The sequence below is a fragment of the Schistocerca nitens genome, chromosome 3 (assembly GCF_023898315.1).
Source record: "Schistocerca nitens isolate TAMUIC-IGC-003100 chromosome 3, iqSchNite1.1, whole genome shotgun sequence".
Lineage (NCBI taxonomy): Eukaryota > Metazoa > Arthropoda > Insecta > Orthoptera > Acrididae > Schistocerca > Schistocerca nitens.
The window spans coordinates 858,920,294-858,944,163 of NC_064616.1; the positions used below are offsets into that span (position 1 = coordinate 858,920,294).

Below are 23,870 nucleotides of genomic sequence, written 5' to 3' on the forward strand. Positions count from 1 at the left end.
GCCAGCTTACAGTACGTGGCGGAGGGAACCTTGTACCATTACCAGTTACTTCCTTTCATGTTCCATTCACAAAAGCAGTGAAGGAGAAATTACCATCTATATATGGCTGAAAGAATCCTAATTTCTCTTATCTTGTCTACGTGGTCCTTATGCGAGATACACAGTTTGTTGGTTGCTGCAGAACCGTTCTGAAGTCAGTCTCAAACGCTGGTTGTCTAAACTTGCACAATAGTGTTTTGCGAAAAGAATATTGCCTTCCGATTCAAGTTTAGGTACCATTTCCAAAACACCCACATCTTGATCGAACATTCTGGTAACAAATTTGGCGGCACATCTCTAAATTTCTTAGATGTCTTACTTTTACTCTAACCTGATGGGGATGCTGAACACTCCAGCAGTATGCAAGAATGGTTCACACTAGCGTTCTATACTCAGTCTCCTTTATAGATGAGCTACACTGTCTCAGAATTCTCCTAACAAACTGAAGTCGACCATTTCAGCTTCCCTACTGCTGACTTAGATGCTTGTTATGTTTCATATCTCTTTCTAAAATTCCGTCTAGACATTTAACTGACATGACTGTGTTAAGCAGCACACCACTAATACTGTATGCACATGACTTGTGCTGTTTTCAACCACTGACCAATAACACAGTGCCAAAGAATCCGATGAATAGAATCTCCTCTGTTTATTACCCAATATCGACACTTAAGAGATGCTAATAATAGCATATATCCAGCATGAGAAGTGCGACAGAGTTATCTTTCCATGATTAATTTTGTTAGGTGATGATGATGTGGAAATATCATATGTCGTCTCTCTGTGTGCAATAGATCTGCGTTCTGTAACCTGCATGCTCAGTGTGAGAAAAATGTCTTTCTGGTTTCTAAAAGGACTCGTCTGACTCTGATCATACAATGAATCTTCGTATAGGACCTCTTCTATATTTCATATACGCCTAAATTTACATATATATTACAAACCATTATTAAGCGCTTGGCAGAGGGTGCTTTCTGTTGTACCACATATTAGGCATTCTCTCTGTGTCGTTCGTGCATGATGTGCAGGAATAATGACTGCTGAAATGCCTCTTTGTTTGCTATAATTAGTCTAATCTTCCCTTTGTGTTTTTTATGGGAATGGTAAATTGGAGGCTAGAGTCCTCAATTACTACTGTTTGTTGAAACTGTGTAAACAGGCTTTCGTGGATAGTTTGCATCTATTCTGAAGTGTTCCACAAGATTTCGGGATTGCAGCCGGATCTCATCGACTTCTTTCCACGATATTTCGGCTGACAACCTTACAGCCATCTTCAGGCGCCTGAAGATGGCTGTAAGGTTGTCAGCCGAAATATCGTGGAAAGAAGTCGATGAGATCCGGCTGCAATCCCGAAATCTTGTGGAATATACGATACGCCGGGAAAACTTCAAGAGTCATATTCTGAAGTGTCTACCAGTTCAGTTTACTAACATAATGAGTATTGTCTCCTCAGAACTTACGTACTTCAATTGAAATGTTCCATTTCGTATAAATTTTGACCTGACTTGTGTCAATTTTCATACTTAAATTGTATATTCCACATCTAAAGATAATTTTGCATATATTTGATCACCAAAAACTATTTTTCTGATAATATTATTTTATTTATATTGATCCATTTAGCAATATTGATCTTGTACCATGAAAGTTAGTATCAAAGTTATTAACTTAAATGAGTCAAAAACCACTTTACAGGGAAATTAATATTATTGTGTTGTAGTTTTCATACAAACAAAATTTTTGTTTCCATTTTTAATTTTTCTAATTTTACTGTGGATATTTCAGTCAACAGTTAAATAAAGACAGGAAGCTGATGGTTTATATATTACCAAAAATTTCACCGTAATTATTACTTTTAAGATGCATAATTTTTCGTGCTTTGTTCAATTTTAACGATTTTTGCTGTTTCTCTATGTCAATGTTAGTATGAATATTTTTTATATTAGGTGAAGTTATTCATCCAGTCCTGATAATGTTAGCTGTTAGATACTTCAAAGTATCAGTGTAAGACTCAAAGAACAATCTCCCATGGATGAGACTGCTAAAATCCTTATGATAAACAATTGAAGCATTCACAGCAAAGTGCTGGAGTTTGAAACACATCTAGAAAGGAGTGGAACACATATAATATTAGATACATGGTGCTAGCTAAAACCAGCGATTAACAGAAGTGAGATATAAAGGGCAAACATAAGTGGATATCGCAGGATGGGCTAATGGGAAATGGAGTTGGTGTTTAAATCTCAGTAGACAAGGAACTTGAATATACTGAGCTAAAAATTGTAGCTGCATAGAGATCATGTGGACTGAGGGTCGGCATAAACGTATACCTATGATCATCTATCAGCTATCATCCTGAGTCCAAATGTGTATGTCAATCCTGTGTTCGACGTGTTGTGCTGTCATTCATGAACAGCACTGAAGAGGGTACTTTCCAACAGGATAATGCTAGTCCACATACTGCTGTTGTAACCCAACACGCTGTACAGAATATCAACTTGAGATCTGTCTCCAATTGAGCACATATGAGACATCACTGGTCGACAACTTATTACACTATCGTCCACTACTGCTATACCATAACCTCGAAGCTGGAGGCAGTTTGCAAAACAGAATTATTTTGTTAGAGTAATTATGGTATAACGCATCAGAGCAGTGTTACCCTCTGAGAGGAATTTTATTATGTTGACCGTATTGTACCTAACGGAGGTGGCTTATCAGAAATGAAAGTCAGAATTACGTAAATGTTTGAACAGTAACAAACAAAATTTTGCCTATCTGCACTGTTTAATTGATAATGGAAAACGGTCGCCAGCCTAATTAGGCAAGAGAAAGATTAACGTTCTCGTTTAAGAAAGTAGGTATGCGTAACTTTAACGGACAAACACAAACTAGACTTGGCCACATGCGAGTGCAATGAACTCTGACACCTGCATATGTTAACGTTAAGGTTGGAACAAACAGCTAGAGCAGCACAAACTATTTGTAAAATTATAATAGATGACGAAATACACTATTACTTTCAGGGCTTGTTCAAACTGGATGGTCTTTATAACATTACTATTAACATTCACTGCAGAATCACTAAGTGGATATAGGTTAAGTCTCTCTCAGTTAAATACTTTACTATTTAAAATGAAAGTTAATTGGAATCCACTGAAAGGTTGCTTCTCACTATCATTTGAAGAAAGAAATTATGATTTTCATAATTAATGGTCCTTCTGTTACTTGTTACTCAGCATTAATACAATAGACAAACTGTGGATCCTGTTATATTATTAATATGCACTTCCTATACACAAGAGAAACATACACTTAGCAAACGTGAGTATATAATGTTTCACAACTGCAGTTTTCCAATTTTACTACAGTGAAACACAATGTTGGCAAAATTGCAAGAAACTGACTCACCTTTTAGAATTTACTACAGACAGGAATGTGATCATTTACTAAGCAAAACTTTATAAGCCTCAGTCTTGAGAACTTTTAATTTGAAGTTGGCAACCTTTTTACTATGTTCAAGAGCCATTAATTAGCAAAACTCTAGACTTTAATGTTCTTTCAGTAAGGACACTCGGAAATCACTTTAGTTCAAATGGAGAGGAACCTGAGAGGTGTTATGATGAGGAGAAAAATCAAGGTTGGTATATAAATTCAGATATAAATTACCTTATATTTGAGCACATTAGCACATCCATTAAGCTGATCCTTTACTGTACACCATTATAGTATTACGTTACAGTGATTGCGCAACATGGTGGCAAGTGCATGTTGGTAGGCGGATTCGCAGACAGAATTGCTGAACTCTGTCATTTCTTGGTGGCGACGACAGATACAAATTCCAGAATAGTTCCAGCTATTTATCCATCCATCCGAGGCATTGGAAAGCGGCAGGAAAAGCCTCTCTCGGAACCAGCACGATATGCAACATTACATGACAGTGCACAGTTTGGTAGCTCGTCCCCGACTCGTAGCTCGTCCCCGACTGACTATCAGTTCCACCTTTTCTACCTAGGCCAACCACAATTTGCGCGCGCTACACAGTTCCGTTCCCGAGGGGAACCACTACACCTTTTACATACAAACTAACTAAGAACCCAAGTGAGGATCAGCAGTTTACATAACAGCAAACAATCATTTTAAACAAAACAGAACATTTGCACATATTGACATTTCTGCAAAAAATTATTCACACAGAAATTACAATTATATACAGTAAGTTTTGTTCCCTCCAAATGGGACAAAACATTTAAACGACAGATCAAATCATGACATCAAAGTTTTAACAAAGGAAAGAGTATACAATTTTGTGTCATCTATTCAATCAAACACATTTACAGAAGCACAGCAATGTAACATTAAATGAAACAAAAGCAAAATAAATCAGTACAGCATTAGAGCTATGGTGTTACAAACTCCAGAGTCATCTGCAAGCAGCATTAAGTGTCCCTGTACTGACTGTCCGTGTGCCACAGACATGGAACACCAAACCACAAACTGACATCTGGCATCTGTACAATACAATGCATGCACGTCACTAATATATCTAGACTAAGCACATAAAGTTAATTGTAGATACTTTCTGAGCAGGTTTTCATGGGATAGTTTGCATCTATGTTCAGTCACCTGCCAGTTCAATTTCCTCAGTATCTTCAGGGACTCTTTCCCATGGTTCGGCCAAATCTGTGATCATTCATACTCCCCTTATTTCCATCCATTCAGTATCACCTGTTGGTCCTATTTGATACAGGTCCCATGCACTTGAGCAGTATTACAGGATGGGTCATACTTGTGTTTTATATGCAGTTGTAGACTGACTGCATTTCCCTAGTAATCTTCCAATGAACAACAGTCTACACCTACTCTACCTACAACTGAGACAGTGTGATTATTCCATTTCATGTCCCTACTAGTTGTTTCACCCATCATTTGTATTAGTTGACCAATTCCAACTGTGACTTGTTGATATTATAGTCATGGGAAAGTAGGTTTTTTCGTCTTGTGAAGTGTGCAATATTAATTTTTTTTAAAATTTAAATCAGTATTTTCACCACTTTGAAATCCTATCAGTATATGACAATATTTGTGCAGCTTTTCTCAGATTCATTATAAATAATTGCATCATCTGTGAAACGTCTGAGGTTAGTATTTATATTGTATTCAACGTGAATAACAAGAGTCCCAACACACTTCCTTGGGGCACACCCAAAGCTACTTCTACACCTGTAGAGAACTCTTTAGCCAAGATAACTTGCTGCATTCTTCCTGCCAAAGAATCCTCGATCCGTTCACAAATTTCATTTTATACCCCATACAACTGTACTTTTACTAATGAGATAAATGGGGTACTAAGTCAGCTGCTTTTCGGAAATCGTGATATACTGCAACGACCAGACTGTCTTGGCCCACAGTTTTGAGTATATCATGGTGGTTACTTAGTTTCAAGCTGCATGGGTCAGTTGCACGATAGATGGTAGTGGAGTGGACTAGATAATTTAACAGTTAAATAAGAAATTAATCTGTAAATATGGCTATGTATTGACTCTACACATACACGCACACATCATATAGGTAGATGTGGGGTATTGATTTCTACCCATCACTTTGACACGTTACAATTATAGAGATTCGCCTATAGAAAATGTGAGAAAATTGCGAGTTGTGTTTCACATGATCAGTGTTTCGGAATCGGTGCTGCCTTGTATGGAGTAGATCATTCTGTTTTGAGATACCTCATCACTTTTGAGCTCAGAATATGTTCTGAGATTATATAAAAAATGGATCTAAGAGGTATTGGAAGACTGTCTTATGGATCACTTCTACTACCCTACTTGTAGATGGGTGTGATCTGTGCTTCCATCCCATTACTGGGCATGGTTCCTCGTTCGAGGTATCTGCCATAGATTATAGATAAAGAGTGCCTCACTTAGCCTCCAATTCAGTTTAGAATCTGACAGGGATTCCAATGAGCCCTAAATCTTTGCTCAGTTTTAACGATTTCAGCTATTTCTCATCGCCACTGAGGCTGACTTCTATTTAACTCGTTTTTTCAGTTGTATGATAACTGAACTGGGCAGTGCCCTTGGGTTTTCCTTTGTAGAGGAACAATTGAAAATGGAGTTAACCATTTTTGCTTCTGTTTTGCTACTCTCAATTTCAGTTCCTTTCTCATCCGTGAGTGACTGGACACTTAACTTTGGTGCCACTAACAGCCATTCCAATGACCACCACTTCTTTGGCTCTTGGGAAAGATCTTTGGACAACACTCTGCTGCGGTAGCTGTGCACCCTGTAGACAGCCAAACACGTTTCTTTTAATGTTTGTCTGTCTATAACCCTTAGCTTTGTTTAGCGGCTATTATGCTGCAGCCTGTTTCTTTAGTGATTTCCTTACAGTGACTTTATACCGTAGAGGGTTTCATCCATCATTGACAGTTCAACTATATTGACTTCTGTCCAGTCAATGGTAAACTATTCTTTTAAACTTGAGCCACAGTTCGTCTACGTGCATCTGTCCTTAGCTAGAGGTTTCATGTTCCTCACTGCGCTGTGGCATTACCACTTCTTTATCTAGTTTACTGAATATTTTCGGTAATCATTGTCTGTATAAGCGCCTCATGGTCACTGATACTAGCGTCGATGTGCCCATCCTCAAAGACGTCAAGTCTATTTATTGCCATAGCCCTACATCTAATATAGCTCTATCGTGAGTAGGGTTCTGAACCGGTATGTAGTTTTCAGAGGAGTCATGTACTAACATTTCACAAGATGTCTCGTCACGCCACCAGTAACAAAACTGTAATTATCACAGCTGACTGACGGATGGTTAAAATCTTTTCAGATGATCACAGTATGAATGGGTAACTAACTTCGCGTACTCGCGAAATTTGGTTTTCTCTGCACAAGCATAATCTTCCTCCTATAATTGCTATGTAATTCATACTTGATGAGATGCTCCCTTACATAATTAATTACAACAAACGTGGAAAGCTGGTATATCCAGCAAATGCATCGTAAACTTTTCTTGTTGCTTCCCTATCTTGATTCAGAACAAGACTTTTCGACATACCGTGTTTGCCAAGCCCACTGAGTAATACCTACTATAAATTATTCATGGCGACATCGATTGCATGCTTAGAGACGGGCAAATAAATTTTTCTTGTCAGGCTTTTTGATTCAGACATCCAACCATCTGATTTATATCCGCTTTAACATTAATCAATGAAACGACCCTATTCCTCACTTACTCCTTTTCTTTTAGAACGTAAGCCATGTCGTGAATTTACCTTCATTCTATTGCCATTATATGGGTTACAACGTTCCGCAGAGAGCACTAAATAATAATTGTATTAACACTAATTTCTGCTTGTTACTTTCTTTATTAAATCTTTAAATTGCTGAATACAGAACTGTGATCGTTGTATTACAGTATTTAATACTGCGTTACCAATGTTCTCACAAATGCCCGGATAATATTCAACAACTGATAACTTTACTTATGCGATAGAGAACGTTATTTTGCCAAAATTCTGGAAAGGTTTGCCGATTTCTTGTATTATAAATGTGTGTACTTTTGCAATTGTACTTCTGCTTCGTGAGCAGAATAAAACATAATTGTATTTTTGTTCCTATCGTCAACGAGGTATTTCTTTGATTGAACACTTGGAAAACATTGGTATATACAGGACGTGCTTGAAAAGAAAGATATATTAGTGTACTGACAAAAATCGTCTGCCGGCGGTGTCTAACTAACACAGTCAGTTCAAATATTTTGAATAGATTTTTGCAACTACAGATTATTTTGCCACTGTTTGTAATAATACCGTCTATAAAATTTTACACGTGTAAGTCAAAGTAAGATCATATGTGATCGGCAAGTGAATGTTGTTTTTATTTTCGTTCGTTGTCTTGGTTGTGGTAGTCAGAATGCTCAAAAATGGCAGCGAGAAGGTAATTTCTTACACGGGTGTAGTCGGTGGAGAATTTGTGTGCAGTGATGAGTGACAAGTGATAACATTTTTTTCATCAGTCGTCAGGATGTCATCTGAAAGGTATGAAATCACATGTTTTTCATGTTTGGATAGTTCGCGTGCATTTTGTTGTCCCCATAGCAAAATCAATACTTAATTAAGTGGGCCTGGCCTTAATTCTGTAAAGTAAAAGCTGTTTACTTATTCTGTAGTTGATATTTATTTCTTTACGAATGACGCAGTGCCTACAGTTCGTCATTGGATTGCTTACATTCATATGAATAGTAATTGACAGTTGTTTGTTTACAAATGTGGGTTACGTTTATTGTTTACCACCTTGGTTTAAGTGGCCTTTTGTCGGTGGAATACATATTTACCTAGTGTTATTGCGTTCTTTGTAGATGGAAAGACGCTCATTACGATTATACCGTTTCTCGTGAAACGAAAATTTCACTGCACAATAATCCTGAAAGCTATACATTGGATCTTCGCCAGAATCGTTATTTACGATGTACAGCCAGCCTCTAGAATAATTATGAAAGAAAGCCATTTGCGCCGAGAACTGCCGTGTAATTTGCATTTAGTTAATCAACAGACATTTGGATGCAGTGTATAGTTTCCATTCGTACCCCGTCAATTCTTCTGTTTCTTCTAGACTGTCAGTCAGCTGTAAGGGTGCTTCGGTAAGAGTCGTTTGCAAACATAAGTTGTTTATACGCTGATAATATTCGAAGAATTATGATGGAAATTGTACGTTATGTTTGTGTGTGTGACAGTGGGAATATTATTGCGGTCTCTGCGAAATTTAGCAATTGTTTATCTATTGCTGTTAGCTCGGATAAACACATCGAAAAAGTTTTTTAGATTGTGCTCTGTTACAGAACAGTAATGAGTGCGGTGTCAAGATGATACATTTACTGCGGACCGTTACTGTGGCAAAGGAGATCATATAAGAAATATAATTATTTACTGTTATTCCGTGGTGTTGTATTTCATTTTTTTTTACAAGCCTGACAGCATTTGCCTTGTTTTCAAGTAAAATACCTTTTCCTTGTACTTGTCTTTGTCATGCACATATGACGTGTGTGCCACATTTTGACTTTGATTGTTTTAAGAGAAACACTCATTGCTATCAGTATACATACACTGAATATGATTGTTATGCATTGAATTGTTACATAAAGGGAGTTGTGAATTACCAAGTATATGACTCTGTCATTGCAAATTATGATGCATACATAACAGGCTGGTAATCTGGCACATATCTTTATGATTGCTTGTTAGCAAACAGAACTTTAAAAAAATTATGAAAAGAAGCATTCCACTTCGAGTTCACATTCAAAAGGGTCAAAATGAGACTTGCTCCAGTGCTTTGTTTGGATGATGAATATTCATCAGTTTTGTGGTTGGGCTATATTTTGTGTGTTCACATAATGAGAACATGAGACCTGCTAAATTAATTTTGGCTCAGAGAGAGAGGTACCACTTATTTCAATTTATAAATAATAAAAATATTGTATATCAGGTTAGAGAATAACACATTTTTCCAGTCATTGACCTTTGTATCTTGTTATTACTTTCTGCAGTTCTCACTACTATTTTAGCACTGAAGTTGAATTGAAACATTTCAACCACATCTATATTTTTATGGTTTTAAAGCTAGCTTAAAATCAGTTGACTTTGTGACAGAAGAACTGTAAATGAATACAGATGTAAAGTGACACTGCATGTGAGACAGAAACTGACAGTAGAACTTTCCACATAATTAGTGACTGTGCATAACATAAAAAGGAGTGTTAAAACTGCCTGAAAATTGTACACACTTTCTGTTTGTAACTTTTAGGCATGATACTTAATAAACAAATGATTGAAATGATCACGTATATGAAATGTCTGTCCATGTAGTGTAACAGGATAACAGAATTGATCACAGTTAATAACTTTTGTAATTAAGTTATTGACATACATACCTTGCTTCCATGAGAATGGAGCCCTGTTTTCAGGAATTTCATTGTTTTTGTGTGTACATATTGATGTTAGTTGAACTGGTAAATGACCTTTAGCATAATTATCCTTTTTGATACCTGATGTTTAATGAAAGACATGTTGCTGTTGGTGAACTAATCAATTTATTACAGAGGTCTGAGCTTTTGGTTGTTAATAGAATAAAATCTTAAGTCTTATGAGATAATGTGCCCATTTAACGTCACTGCAGTGTCCAGTATGAACTAGATATTTCTTATGTACCTTACGTCTCTGCTTTCACTGTTGCTGTTACCAAGTATTTAATGTTATCTGTTCATTTGTTAGTTCTGTTTTGTTTTCTTCCACGGAATGATGAAATATTAATGTTTTAACAGACCAAGCCAAACATAAAATTGGGGTGTACGCTAATGTACCTGTAGTTCCTGTAACTTTTTAAGAGTACATTATTTGCTGCCATCTCATGAAGTGGCCCAGAATGATACATCCTGGACAGGTGCATGCAAAATTATGTCAAATGTAATGAAACTTTTAAGTAATAGGAATGTATTTCACAAACACTCAGCAGTTTCAGGCTGTTCTAATGCATGGTTAATAAGTTCAGAAAATGTTGGTCCTTCAGGAAATTTCATTGATTAATTCTGACAACACTTTGCAGCTGCTATTTTAATAACTGCACCATGCAAGGTTTTATTTTTCTCCTTGCATGAAGTTGTGAGCTGTGTGAAAGTTATATCAGTTGTTTATCTAAACTTGATATGCAGATGTTAAAATTGTGGCATTGTTCAGTTCACCATTGATAGTAGCTACATAAACTTTTTCATCTGTAATAATCCCATACAAAAGCATAGCAATTTAGATTGTTTCCTCGGAGCATTTTCTTTGGCCTCCATGCAACCTTGTTTTGGCTGCCAGTGGTTTTCTTTGCATTCAGCATCTCATGTTATTATTTTCTGGCCAACTGTGCATGACAGTGTGAAGGAAACTCACTTCGGTGGCAGTGTGAGGGAAACTGTCTACTGCTAGTTATTGTCACCATTGGCAAATTGCTGTAAAAGGGATACACAAAAATTGGTTCCAAATTATGTCAAAAATGTCAGTGTTGGAGCACTACGCAGAAAAGGTCTGGAGACAAGTATTTGCATGTAAAATAAACACAATTATCTCAGACTTACTGTAAAAATGGTTGGGTAGTTTCCATTTGAAATATTGGTAGGAGAAATGATCTGGCTCTGTAATCAGTCTTTTGATCCATAGGGAAAACCTTAAGAATCACAATACTATGGGTATTGCTGTGTGTGTATCTCTTTTACATCACATTGTGTTTAAATTCATCTTGACACACTTTTATGTTGTTCACTCCTTATATTTGTAGAGAACATCTGTGACCATTAATCTGTTGTAAAAAGTTTTCTCTAGGAAAACAAAGAAAAAGTGCAAATCATTCTAAAAGAATTCATCCACAGAAGTGAAATTTAGCTAGAATGATGTTTGATATTCCGAGGCCATCTCATTTCAGTCCCATGTAACACTGTGTGATGTTTGTTAATCTTTTTCCATGCTACTCCTGCCTCCTTTCCTCAGTGAAGATTCTTAAGTTCTTAAGAATCTGTGATAATGTAGTAACAAGTAGTCACTAATGCCAGTTCAGTTAATGTATTCTCACTGAAGGTAATAGTAATAATAATGTCGTGTGACGAGGGCCTCCCGTCGGGTAGACCGTTCGCCTGGTGCAAGTCTTTCGATTTGATGCCACTTTGGCGACTTGCGCGTCGATGGGGATGAAATGATGATTAGGACAACACAACACCCAGTCCCTGAGCGGAGAAAATCTCCGACCCAACCGGGAATCGAACCCGGGCCCTTAGGATTGACATTCCATTACACTGACCACTCAGCTACCGGGGGCGGACCTCACTGAAGGTGAAACGTATGGCCTAAAGGAGTCAGATGTTAATGTGAACACACAGGAAGATTAGTGTTGGCACTGGGATTCTCAACAGGTAGCTGATTTCATCAGCAGCTGTTGCACTCAGTTTCTGGGCACTGCATTAAATCTTCTTTATGAAGAAAGGTAAGAGAAAGATGTATAAAGTTTCTTTGTCTTCATTCTGTGTTCAATCACTTGAACTTTCAACAATAGCCTCAGTAATTGTCGTCAGGAGTGACTAATTGTAACTGTTGCTGTAATGACATTATGTAATAAATAAGCAATCTGTTAGTGGTCAGTCAGTGACATCATGGTGTTATACTGTCAGCGGTTGTGTTAATATCTGCGATTTAGGAATGCTAGGCGCTACAGTCTGGAACCGCTATGGTCGCAGGTTCGAATCCTGCCTCGGACACGGATGTATGTGATGTCCTTAGGTTGGTTAGGTTTAAGTAGTTCTAAGTTCTAGGGGACTGATGACCTCAGATGTTAAGTCCCATAGTGCTCAGAGCCATTTAGGAATGCTAATGCTGTGGCAAAACTGAAAGATGCAATTTCACCACTCTACTTCCTAATGGAAGGTAATTTGATGTATCTTTTGACCCGTGACATCAAAATGGCAGACATCACTATTTCAAGCATACGCAGTTTGGTGACCATTATGGCACTCACTACACCCGTGAACAAACATAAGTAAAACACAATACGAAGTACTTAACTCCAGCAACATTATGAAACTAATGGGACAACTTCTGGAAGTAGGGGTTTTGGGTGGGGACAATTTATGTATTTTACAATAAGAATAACAATACCATTAAAAAACAAATATTAACCCAAAAATTAAGCACATGAGATTCCTACCACTTAAACACAACCAAAAAATGCATAAAATAATACCATTGGCACCGTAACTCTAACTTGACTTATATATCTCAAGTAAAGACAATGATCCCAGTAACCCACACACAACTTGGAAACCCGGTATTACAAAGTTTTCTTGACATATATAGTTCACAGAAAGCCCTCGGTACTATGAACACCCACACAGCTCCAAAACCCAATACTGCAAATATCACTCAACCTGTATGGCAACTAAAACAAAGCTCACAGTGCCAAAAACCAATACGTCCAAATCATCAAATCCGGTATCCAAACCTTCACTCGCCCTATCTATCTAAATCAAAGTTCACATTACAACAAACCAAAAATCGCTCCCATAACTAGTATCAAAAATGTAACCTAACCAGTGATGGCAAACTGATATACATAATACCTGCCAGCCCCAATCCAACAATTATGAAATGCTAACAAGAAAAACCCCAAAATTCATGAAAACTTGCATCATCAACATCATCAATTTTGATATGCATAAACAACTATGAACACATATACCATATGCTGTTGTTGTAATTGGCATCATTTTCCAGCCAAAATCTGCCTTGATGCAGCTCTCTGTGCTACTGTATCCTGTGCAGTCCTCATCGCCGAAGTACAATTGCAACTTACATCCTTCTGAATCTGAGTACTGTATTCATCTTGGTCTCCCTCTGCGATTTTTACGACCCCCCTCCTCCTTCCCATTTCCCTCCAATACTGAATTGGGGATTTTTTGATGTCTCAGAATGTCCTAGCCAACTGATCTGTTCTTCTAGTCAGTTTGTGCCACTACAGTAAAAAATTAATAAAACAACAAAAAATACTTGCCAACCAAAGCCATCATTACACATTACGTAAGTCTTGGGAAACCCCCCCCCCCCCAAAAACACACACACACACACACACACACACACACACACACACACACACTCTCTCTCTCTCTCTCTCTCTCTCTCTCTCTCTCTCTCTCTCTCTCTCTCTCTCTCTCTCTCTCACTAAAAAAGAAAACAAACTGTCTGCGATCAGTTCAAATAACTGTAGGAATGTGATCATAGGCAATATATCGTTACCTGTTGCAACAAGCAACGACGTTCTCATAAATTTCTGTGTCACATCCCTGACTGGAAAAAAGAATAGTATTAAGTATCCAATTCTAAGAAATGCACATTATTAATAATTCCAAACAAAAACAAGAGTCCATCAGTCACAATACACTAAATCAAAGTAACACAATAGCAAACTGGTACAAATTTCCAATAACGACCTGAAACTCAACTCACAATGACAAATGACTCACTGACATACCTAACGAACAACTTTGAAACAACACAAGTGTGTGCCACAAAATGCCCCAACATGAAATCAACAAACACAAAAACACTGTCACCATGGTGCCACATGACACTGTTACCTCATGGGTCAAATCAGACGGGTGGAATAACACTTTCGGTTGCCATGGTGCAACTACTTGTGTTGAAATGGAAGTGAGTTGGCGAATTTCTGTAGGTTAAAGTTAGTCATTGTTGTGGATTCTGATCTCTGATGACGGAGTCCCAGTAGGTTGACATATGGAACAAATTTTGGTTTCATCAAACATAATTTTATGTTATTTATGAGACTATGCTCAGTTTGTTTAAATATTATAGTGTCATCAGGTCTCATTAGAACTGAGTGGGATGGTGCAGTTGTCAACACACTGAAATTGCGTTCCAGATTGTAAGGTTCAAATCCCTGTCCAGCAATCCAGATGTATTGTTACAGGGTTTCTGTGAATTGATTGAGGTAAATGCCAGTATGGATCCTTTGAAAAAGGACACAGTCAGTTCTGCTGCCATTCTTTTCAGATCTGAATTTGTGCTCCATTTGTAATGAATTTTTCATGAGTAGCATGTGTGTGCCTCAGACGAAATGGAAGAAATGAAGGAAAATGTGCTTGACAGAACATAACTGTGTCAAACCTGGTGTTGAGTTTGCTGTCTGGTTTTTGCAGTCACTCGGCACATTTCTCGTATCCCTGGAAAACAAGAAGTGGGGTATTGTGGATCATAGATGCAGTGAGTGAGTGGTCTGTACTAGAGTACCTCAGATAGCCAGATGTTGTCAGAGGACACCCACTGTTATATCCAGATATGAACACAGCGTTCCCAGAGATGAGTGTGGAAAGAACTTTTAATTATTTGTTGTATACAGAGTTTGGCATACCTTTCGGTGAGTCATTAATAAAAGGACAACTTTCTGACTAGCTTATCTGTAGAAGAATGTTAGCCAACTTTGGCGATCATTACTTGAGTAGCAACAATGCTCCCTCAATTAGTTGTGACATTTTAGAAGCTGTTTGAAAATACAGTATTACAGCAGCAGTATATTCAACAGTTGTGAGCACTATCCATTAATATGGAAATATGAGTTTATCTGTGGCAAATAGATAACGGATCATTACACAGATACCGTAATATTAAAATTTAGAGTTTGTCAGTAGCAGAAGTTCTTTACGTACTTTAAGCACAAGTTAAATAAGAAAACTGATAAATCAATTTTGTGTACTAACACCCCTGATTCAGCCCCCACAGTAGGGTCAGAACAGTCTGCCAGGTAAATAAGATTGTTTAGAAAGTGTAGCACTCATGCAAGGCAACCATAGTTATCAGTCTTCAAAGCTACTGTTTGGCTAATGAGAGAGAGGATGATAGACTTCTTTGTGGAAAGACCCTTGGGTCTACAAACATTTCTCTCTTTGTATTGTGGTCCTCTTGTCATGCATATGCTTGATGTTTCTATCTAAAATCTTTGTGGAAAGCTAAGATATAAATTATAGTTTGATACTGATGTAAATCAATCTAAATACTTCAGTTTAGTCTTATATGGAAGTTATGGTCATAGTATATTTCCTTGTCTGAATACCATGTCAATTAGATGCAGCCTTACATTAGAATTGTGCAGCTGCCCTTTCTGTAGGTGCTAAATATTACCCGACTATAACATTTTCTGGTGACTAGCATTACAATAAAGCAATTAAAAGAGAAAGGAAAAAACGAACTTTAATATGAACATATACACAAAGCAGTAGATACAGTAACTTTGTAACTGTGCTGGCGGTCTTGCACCCTCATTCACATTTTGCTCTAAGTTACTGCAATTAGACATGACACGCAGTCGAGATTTAATTTTCGCACAGTGCATAAATGTCTTATGAGGAACAAGAATGATGTTCCTAGAATGTGGTTATACAGACAACTTGTGTCGCATTGAAAGTTTTGCAAAATTCCTGCTGACTTATTAACTTTTTTGTGTTGACATTGAGTCAGTATACTGTGGAGACAAGATGGTTAAGGGAAAAGAGTGGAAAAATAAGATACCATTATGTTCTGACATTAATGGTTACACTATTAAAATCATTTATATATGCCAAATATGTATTTTCAACCGTGCGATGTGGCACGAAGTGGCGCGGCCGTTGAATTCTAATTGTAGAGAGAAGAAGTAAAGACTGTGGTCAGCTGAAATTCCGAGAAAGCGTGCTTTATCTGCGGAGGGAGACACTAGCAGAAAGCCCGCGCGCCTATTCAGTCCGCTGGAACTCTGTGGAACCCCGCTAATGAGGACTGATGGCAGACGGAGGCGATTCAGCGAAACTCCGTGAGATACGAGATGGTGTAATGCCTTAATAAATGGAACAGTGCATTTTCCCTTTTACTGTGTGTGTGTGTGTGTTTGTTTGTTTGTTTGTTTGTTTGTTTGTTTGTTTTGGGGGCGCTATGGGTAAAGGGTGTTGTCCAAATTGCCTTGGGCACGTCTCGTGCTTATGCTTATAGTAGTAATAATAATAATAATAATAATAGAATTACATTAAAATTAACAGCAGTGCAAGAAATACTTTTAATTCGATTATTAGGTTATTTTACTGTGATAATTTGATTGGCATGTTCTTTCAAAATATTGACTCAAGTTTTCTCAGAAAGCAATTTGTATACATGACACAATCGACACTTTACATAGCAAACACAGAAGTATCGAGGTTTTTCTCCGTTCCATTGAAGCTGCTTAAATGCCCATGTACAGGCTGTCAATTTCGTCCGAAAAGCGTGAGCTGAGCAGCGCGTATTGATGTTTTTGGAATCCCTGCTGGTTGCCTTGCAAATAGCAGTTTTTTCTCCGTGCCGGTCATTGTGTTTGAGGTCAGAATATTTTGCAGACGTTTGTTACAGATACAGTTCAGTGACATGTCCGAGCTTTCCCACGCATGTTCTATTGGGGACTGATTTGAAGATCTTGCTTGCCACGGGAGTACCAAAAAATCACGCACACAGTTCATAGAGACACATGCCATGTGTGAGCGAGCATTGTCCAGTTGAAAAACGGCACTTTGAGAGGACACAGGTCTGAGCCCGTGGTCTAGTGGTAATCGTCGTGCATTCTAAACTTATAGTCGCCTGTTCGCGACCAACTGCATTTTGGCAGCTAACTCTAAATATAGATAAATGTAAATTAATGCAGATGAATAGGAAAAAGAATCCCATAATGTTTGAATACTCCATTAGTAGTGTAGCGCTTGACACAGTCACGTCGATTAAATATTTGGGCGTAACATTGCAGAGTGATATGAAGTGGGACAAGCATGTAATGGCAGTTGTGGGGAAGGCGGATAGTCGTCTTCGGTTCTTGGTAGAATTTTGGGAAGATGTGGTTCATCTGTAAAGGAGACCACTTATAAAACACTAATACGACCTATTCTTGAGTACTGCTCGAGCGTTTGGGATCCCTATCAGGTCGGATTGAGGGAGGACATCGAAGCAATTCAGAGGCGGGCTGCTAGATTTGTTACTGGTAGGTTTGATCATCACGCGAGTGTTCAGGAACTCGGGTGGGAGTCTCTAGAGGAAAGGAGGCGTTCTTTTCGTGAATCGCTACTGAGGAAATTTAGAGAACCAGCATTTGAGGCTGACTGCAGTACAAATTTACTGCCGCCAACTTACATTTCGCGGAAAGACCACAAAGATAAGAGAGATTAGGGCTCGTACAGAGGCATATAGGCAGTCATTTTTCCCTCGTTCTTTTTGGGAGTGGAACAGGGAGAGAAGATGCTAGTTGTGGTACGAGGTACCCTCCGCCACGCTCCGTATGGTGGATTGCGGAGTATATATGTAGATGTAGGATGTCCGTGACGTACCGTTGTATCGCCAGAGTTCCCAAAATCACTGACCTGAAATCATACCCGAAGGCTCCTCACACCATAATGCCAGCGGCAACACAGCTGTGCCTGACCGAAACATTGTAAGAATGGGACCTCTTCCCAGATTGCCGCTGTACTCGCCGAAGGTCATCCGCATAGTGCAGGACCGTGATTCATCACAGAGCACAGTGCAACGACATTCATCAACAGTTCATGCTTCGCGGTCACGTCGGTGTTAACGGCATCTTACGCATGGGACGGCAATTTCCTACTCCGGCTGCTGCTAGTCTTCGACCAATGGTGCGGGATGACACAGAACGTTGCAGGGAATCCATTACATGTTCTCGGATGGCAAGCGCAGATGTGAAGGGGTTACAATATGTTGGTGCACAATACGGCGATCATCCCGTGGGATGGTCATACGTTGTCGATACTTTGACGAAGAGTATGCCTGCCCTTACGTTCCCATGCAGTGCAACATCAGGGCACTATCACATCTGAATGCCCCACAAATCTGAACGTTGCACGATTCGACAAGCCATCCAACCCACAATGAGAACCTTTTCGTTCTCTGTTAGGTGCCGAAACTGCAATCTCATACAGTATGCAGCATTTCCGTATCCTTCACAGTATCCTTGTGGCCAATCATACCTGGTAACAACACTTAACACGAACAATCCCAATGAACTCTGGTGGCCGTTCTACTTGCCACAGAGAATAGTGTGCATGTGCGCGCTCGCTTGACATGCGGCCATGTCTTCTGGCTGTGTCGGTCTTTGTCAGGCGGTATATTCAGGTGCAGGGGATAGGCAAAATAATGTGAACACCTGTGCTTATTTGGGAGTGGTTTATTAATAATTGTTTGGACACCCATTTGCCCGTAATGCAGCTGCGATTCTTCTTGGAATACTGGCATATAATGACTGTATTGTCTCCAGTGGAATGTTACGCCACTCTTCGATCAGAACCTCTTCCAACTCCCGTGCCGGCCGCGGTGGTCTCGCGGTTCTAGGCGCGCAGTCCGGAACCGTGCGATTGCTACGGTCGCAGGTTCGAATCCTGCCTCGGGCATGGATGTGTGTGATGTCCTTAGGTTAGTTAGGTTTAAGTAGTTCTAAGTTCTAGGGGACTAATGACCACAGCAGTTGAGTCCCATAGTGCTCAGAGCCATTTGAACCAACCAACTCCCGTAGTGACGAGGGAGGCGGAAATCTACTCCGGAGTCTGCGCTCCAATACCGTCCACAAGGGTTCGATAATATTCAAGTTCGAAGACTGTGCTGGGCAGGGAAGACGCTGCAATTCAGTTGCATGCTCCTCATACCACGATTGTGCTATCCTGACTGTGTGAATCGGTATCATTGTTGGGGACAACATTTTAATCGTGGGGTGCACCTGATCACCTAAAATGTTCATCTAATCGTTGGTTGTAACAGTCTTTGAGAGTAATAGTGGGACCAGCAGAATACCATGATATGACTGCCCACACCATCCCACTTCCACCTCCATGCTTAACCGCTGGAATCAAGCAATCAGGATTGAGGGTTCTTTTGGCGTTCTCCAGACGTAAACCCGGTCCGATGTTGTAAATAACGAAAATGTTGACTCGTCGGACCATATGACGTGTTCCCACTGATCAGCCGTCCAGCATTTATGCTTCTGATACCACGTATTACGCTTCTTTGCGTTGGTTGTCATCACTAATGGTTTCCGTATAGCAGCTCGTCCATGAATATTCGCTTTATGGAGTTCTCCGTGGACAGTGGGCGATAGACACGGGGTCTCGAGGATGACCATTGAGCTCTGCAGTCACTTTCGCCGCGGTAGTTCTGTGTTTTGACACAATTCGTGTTAGCGTTCGACGATCTCTCATTAAGTTTTTATTTTCGCCCACTATTACGTTTACCCGATGATGTCTTTCCATGTTTTGTGTAGCTTGTCATGACTGTTCAAACAGTGTCTCTTGAAACTTTCAATAACTTGGCTGTCGTGGTTACTGATGCTCCATCTAATCGGGTCCCCATAATCTGCCTTCTGTGAAACTGTTAGGTCTTTCATTTCATGTCGACCTCGGCCTCTGAATGAAAATACGAAGTGTGCACTACTCGTAAATAGCCTGCACTGATGCCCAGTCCTTACTGAACACGTACAGTCCAGCGCGACACTTGACTTACCTGCGTTGATGACTGTCAAACACAACCATCTCGTTATTACCACTGTTCACATTTTGTGTATCCCCTGTATATAATTTGTTCACAATGACTTTAGCAATAATCACTAGTGATGAATATATACGGTTTGGAAGAAACCGAGTGGTTACATTATCTTGACAGTTTCAAAAGTTTGGGAATTTCAAGAAGCAGAATAAATGGTATTCCCGCGAACCCAACGAACAGAAGATGAAGTGCGGAGGTCTCTACAATGTCGCATAATGCCAAACTTTGTTTTACTTAACCGAGCAAAGTAATGGTCTATGATTGATGGTATTCTGATGGAGATATTCACAATTCGTTCATCAGATTGATGAAGCAGTGAACATAGGGAAGTATTGCACACAGTCAGAAGAAATACATAAATACTTAGTAGTTAATCTGCTCTATGCTGATAAAGGTGAATGAGTTTCAAACGCTTCATGACAAGGCGAAGTGTTGTTGCGGTAACCGTATAGTCCGTAGTATGAAAGTCTTCAGCATCCACTGCATTTGCCAAATGGTCTCTCAAATTAACGATTTGTTTTGGAAAGAATTTAAACTTTACTAACGAAGTAAAACTATCTGGTGAAGCAGTATTTACAGCATCGTTGCTTGGCCGGAATGTGGAACGAAAGTGATACTAGCGCTCTAATATCTGTTCGGAGGCGGGACAGAGATCCACACACTTCTAACGTAACACAAACCATTAAAGATGTCAAATCAAGGTTTTCAAGCTGCATTAAACGGGCATTTTGGGGTATAGTTAATAATCGTAATATAACTGCCAAGATAACGAAGCAACTATTTTTAAGTGGAACGATGTGCTTGCTTCCTCAACCTTAGAGATCCCTTAAAAACTGAAGTTCGCAGTGTATAACGCTCGTTGATTTTGATGAACACAGGGAACAGTGGTACCGACTCAACGCATTCTCGCCCCTGCTTGCATGTAAAAGGTGCATAGCCGTACAAAGACTGACGACCCTCAACATTTGCCACCTACATTTGCAAGAAGGTTAATTGCAGACATTAAATCACACCAGGGGTTTTGTCAGTAACTCTCGAAAGCTGTTAACATATATTGCTCCACATAAAAAAGCCGTATTTCAGCGCATAAAGTATCAACGATACGACATAACTCGTTCCTTTGTTTTGACACTTATCGGTATCGTTGTTACGGTGTCTGTAATATTTTTATAAGCTTGTCCTGTAGACTATTCATTCAAGTAGACTTAAACAACTTCGGTTCGAATGAGTTGTCTTCTACAAACTTCGTTTTTACGTGTTTTGACGACACAGCATATGAAGTTCGAAACCTCTGTATTCTGTAAATGACATCTGGAGTCTAGCCTTGTACGGAAGTGAAATGTGGACGATAAACAGAGCACCCACGAAGAAAATAGCAGCTTTTTCTCATCGCTTATGCAGAGATACTGAATTGTATTCGAGGGTGGTGGTGGGGGGGGGGGGGGGTGAGAAATTTGTGATACACCTCTGACTATAAAAAGGAAACGGTTGATGGGAAGTATCCTGAGGTATCAAGCAATATGCAATTTGGTAATGGAAGAAAGCGTGGTGATTAAAAATTGGAGAGAGAGAGCCGAAGACCTGACTAAAGTATGTATGTTCAAATGGAAGTAGTGATCCGGAGATGAAAAGGCTCACTGCTGATAGTTTAGTGTGAATAGCTACAGCAAACCAGTTTTCGGATTGAAGGAAAAACAGCAACTGCTGCTACATAAGTGGAGACGCAGACAAATTTGATTTAAAAACCACGTCCAAACCAGATCCCTCGACTTCACGGTTTTGGAGGAAGTGACGCTACTCCAAAGGCCACGGAGGACAATATCTCGAACTGTTATGAAATAATAGAAATGTCGTCGTTGCCTGGGACACCCCCTACAACATAGAATGGGTCTTAGTTTGAGTAACGAAAATTCTTTACCATCACGTTACTGCTTGAGCATTTACTGGTAAACCCGACATTCCCTCGTATAGCTCAAGTAATTCTCTTTTTTTAGGGCTATTGGTTCGCTGCTGAAGAAAATGTTGGCTTCTGATTTTGTCCAGTTAAATGCTAAGCGTTTTTTTTATTGCTATCGCTTGTTAAGGTCGAATGAGCGGTTCTGTAGTCACTTGAGGTAGGTTTTTTTTTGGTGCCTTCTATGCGACCGGTGTGTTATCGGCTGGTTAGTGGATCATGACAAATTGCATTCCGCAGCGGAGTATCACTGTTCGCTGCTTTCGTAGTGCTGGCCGTGGCCTGGCCCTGCTGTAACAATGGGACGCCGTGCCGTACCTGTCGACCTCAATTTCTTGTGCATCGCTAGCTGCATTAGGGCATGTGTGACGCTGCCCCACAACCGAACTGTGCCGTTGTTCGTACGAACCGGATCGCCACGTGTTCTCGCGTATCGACGTGATAAGTTACAATACCAAACTACGCTCCGTCGGATAAATACAGCTGGTGGTAACAGTAAGGTACATATTCAGTACTTCGTTTGCATCTTGTGTAGTTCCGTACATAGTGTTGCAATGCTCAATACTGCTTTAGGAGTTTCGATACGCTGGTTAACTACTTTCTTCTTTACGATGATCATAATTTTGATTTCGCTCGTGAAACTAGCAGGATGTAAGACCTCCCGTTGTTTTTCACTTCACCGAGCGTCGAGAAACAATCGACAATAAAACACGAAGCAGTTATTACGTGCAGCCTGTATCGGAGAAGCTCAGTTGTATTTTGTGCAATCCGTTTGCTCTCGGACCGGCTGAGGTGCTTTTAGAACGTGTGAACAGCGGCTAAGTGCCAGACAACCAGTACCCACTCGCTCTTAGGATTTTTTTTTTGTCACTTATCGCTTCTTCCTCTGGCAACGATTTGTAAATCTTAAAAATGCAATGTTGCATCGTGGTCGGTCTATGTTAAACTATCGATCTCCTCAGAACTGGTCGAGTTAGCCAGTTCAGAGGTCGTAGGAGTGCAGGGCCGTGCCATATCGAATAGGACCATCCCTGGTAAAGCATTCTGGTGTAAAATGAAGCTTCGTATTGAAGACAACTGTACTTAATTGACAAGGGGAGGCCACGACGTTCGGATCACGGACTTACTTCAAACTTTGTACACCTTTAGTAGGCCTTTAAAACAACCTAATGTGCAAGTAGTAAGATACACTACTCTGGCAATTCCGAGAAAATCGCAAGAGAAGCTTTGCGCGTCTATTACGTAACTGATGTATCTGTGCTTAGGTGCCGTACGTTTGAGTTCATGGTGGTCAAGTGGTTTGCGTTCGAGCTTCGGAAGACGAACGTGTATGAAGCAACGATTCGACCTCCGATCAAACCTTCATTTTCGTGGTACAAGTGTAAATTCTGTGATATTAGTTCTTGCCACATTAGCAAGACTCACCGCTACATAGGTTAACTGCCAAATGGGGCCTGCCACTGTGGCTGCGCCGCGCACAGTGGCCACGCGGTTTGAGGCGCTATGTCACGGATTGCGCGGCCCCTCCCGCCAGAGGTTCGAGTGCCTCCCTCGGGCGCGCGCGCGTGTGTGTGTGTGTGTGTGTGTGTGTGTGTGTGTGTGTGTGTGTGTGTTGTTGTTGTTCGTAGCATTGGTTAGTTTAAGTAGTGTGTAAGTCTAGGGACCGATGACGTCAGCAGTTTGGTCCCTTAGGAATTCACACACATTTGAACTGTGTCTGCAGCTCGAAGCCTC

At 39.8% G+C, this 23,870-nt stretch overlaps 1 protein-coding gene across 2 annotated transcripts in view; it reads left to right on the forward strand.

The window, feature by feature from the left end:
- Nucleotides 1-7,971: 7,971 nt before the first annotated feature.
- LOC126248888 (uncharacterized) overlaps nucleotides 7,972-23,870 on the forward strand; it is a 349,630-nt gene continuing 333,731 nt past the window's right edge. For both annotated transcript variants that reach the window (XM_049950347.1, XM_049950348.1), the window contains exon 1: nucleotides 7,972-8,089. In XM_049950347.1, the coding sequence (XP_049806304.1) occupies nucleotides 8,076-8,089 (14 nt within the window). In that variant the 5' untranslated portion in view covers nucleotides 7,972-8,075. The remainder of the gene's footprint in view (nucleotides 8,090-23,870) is intronic.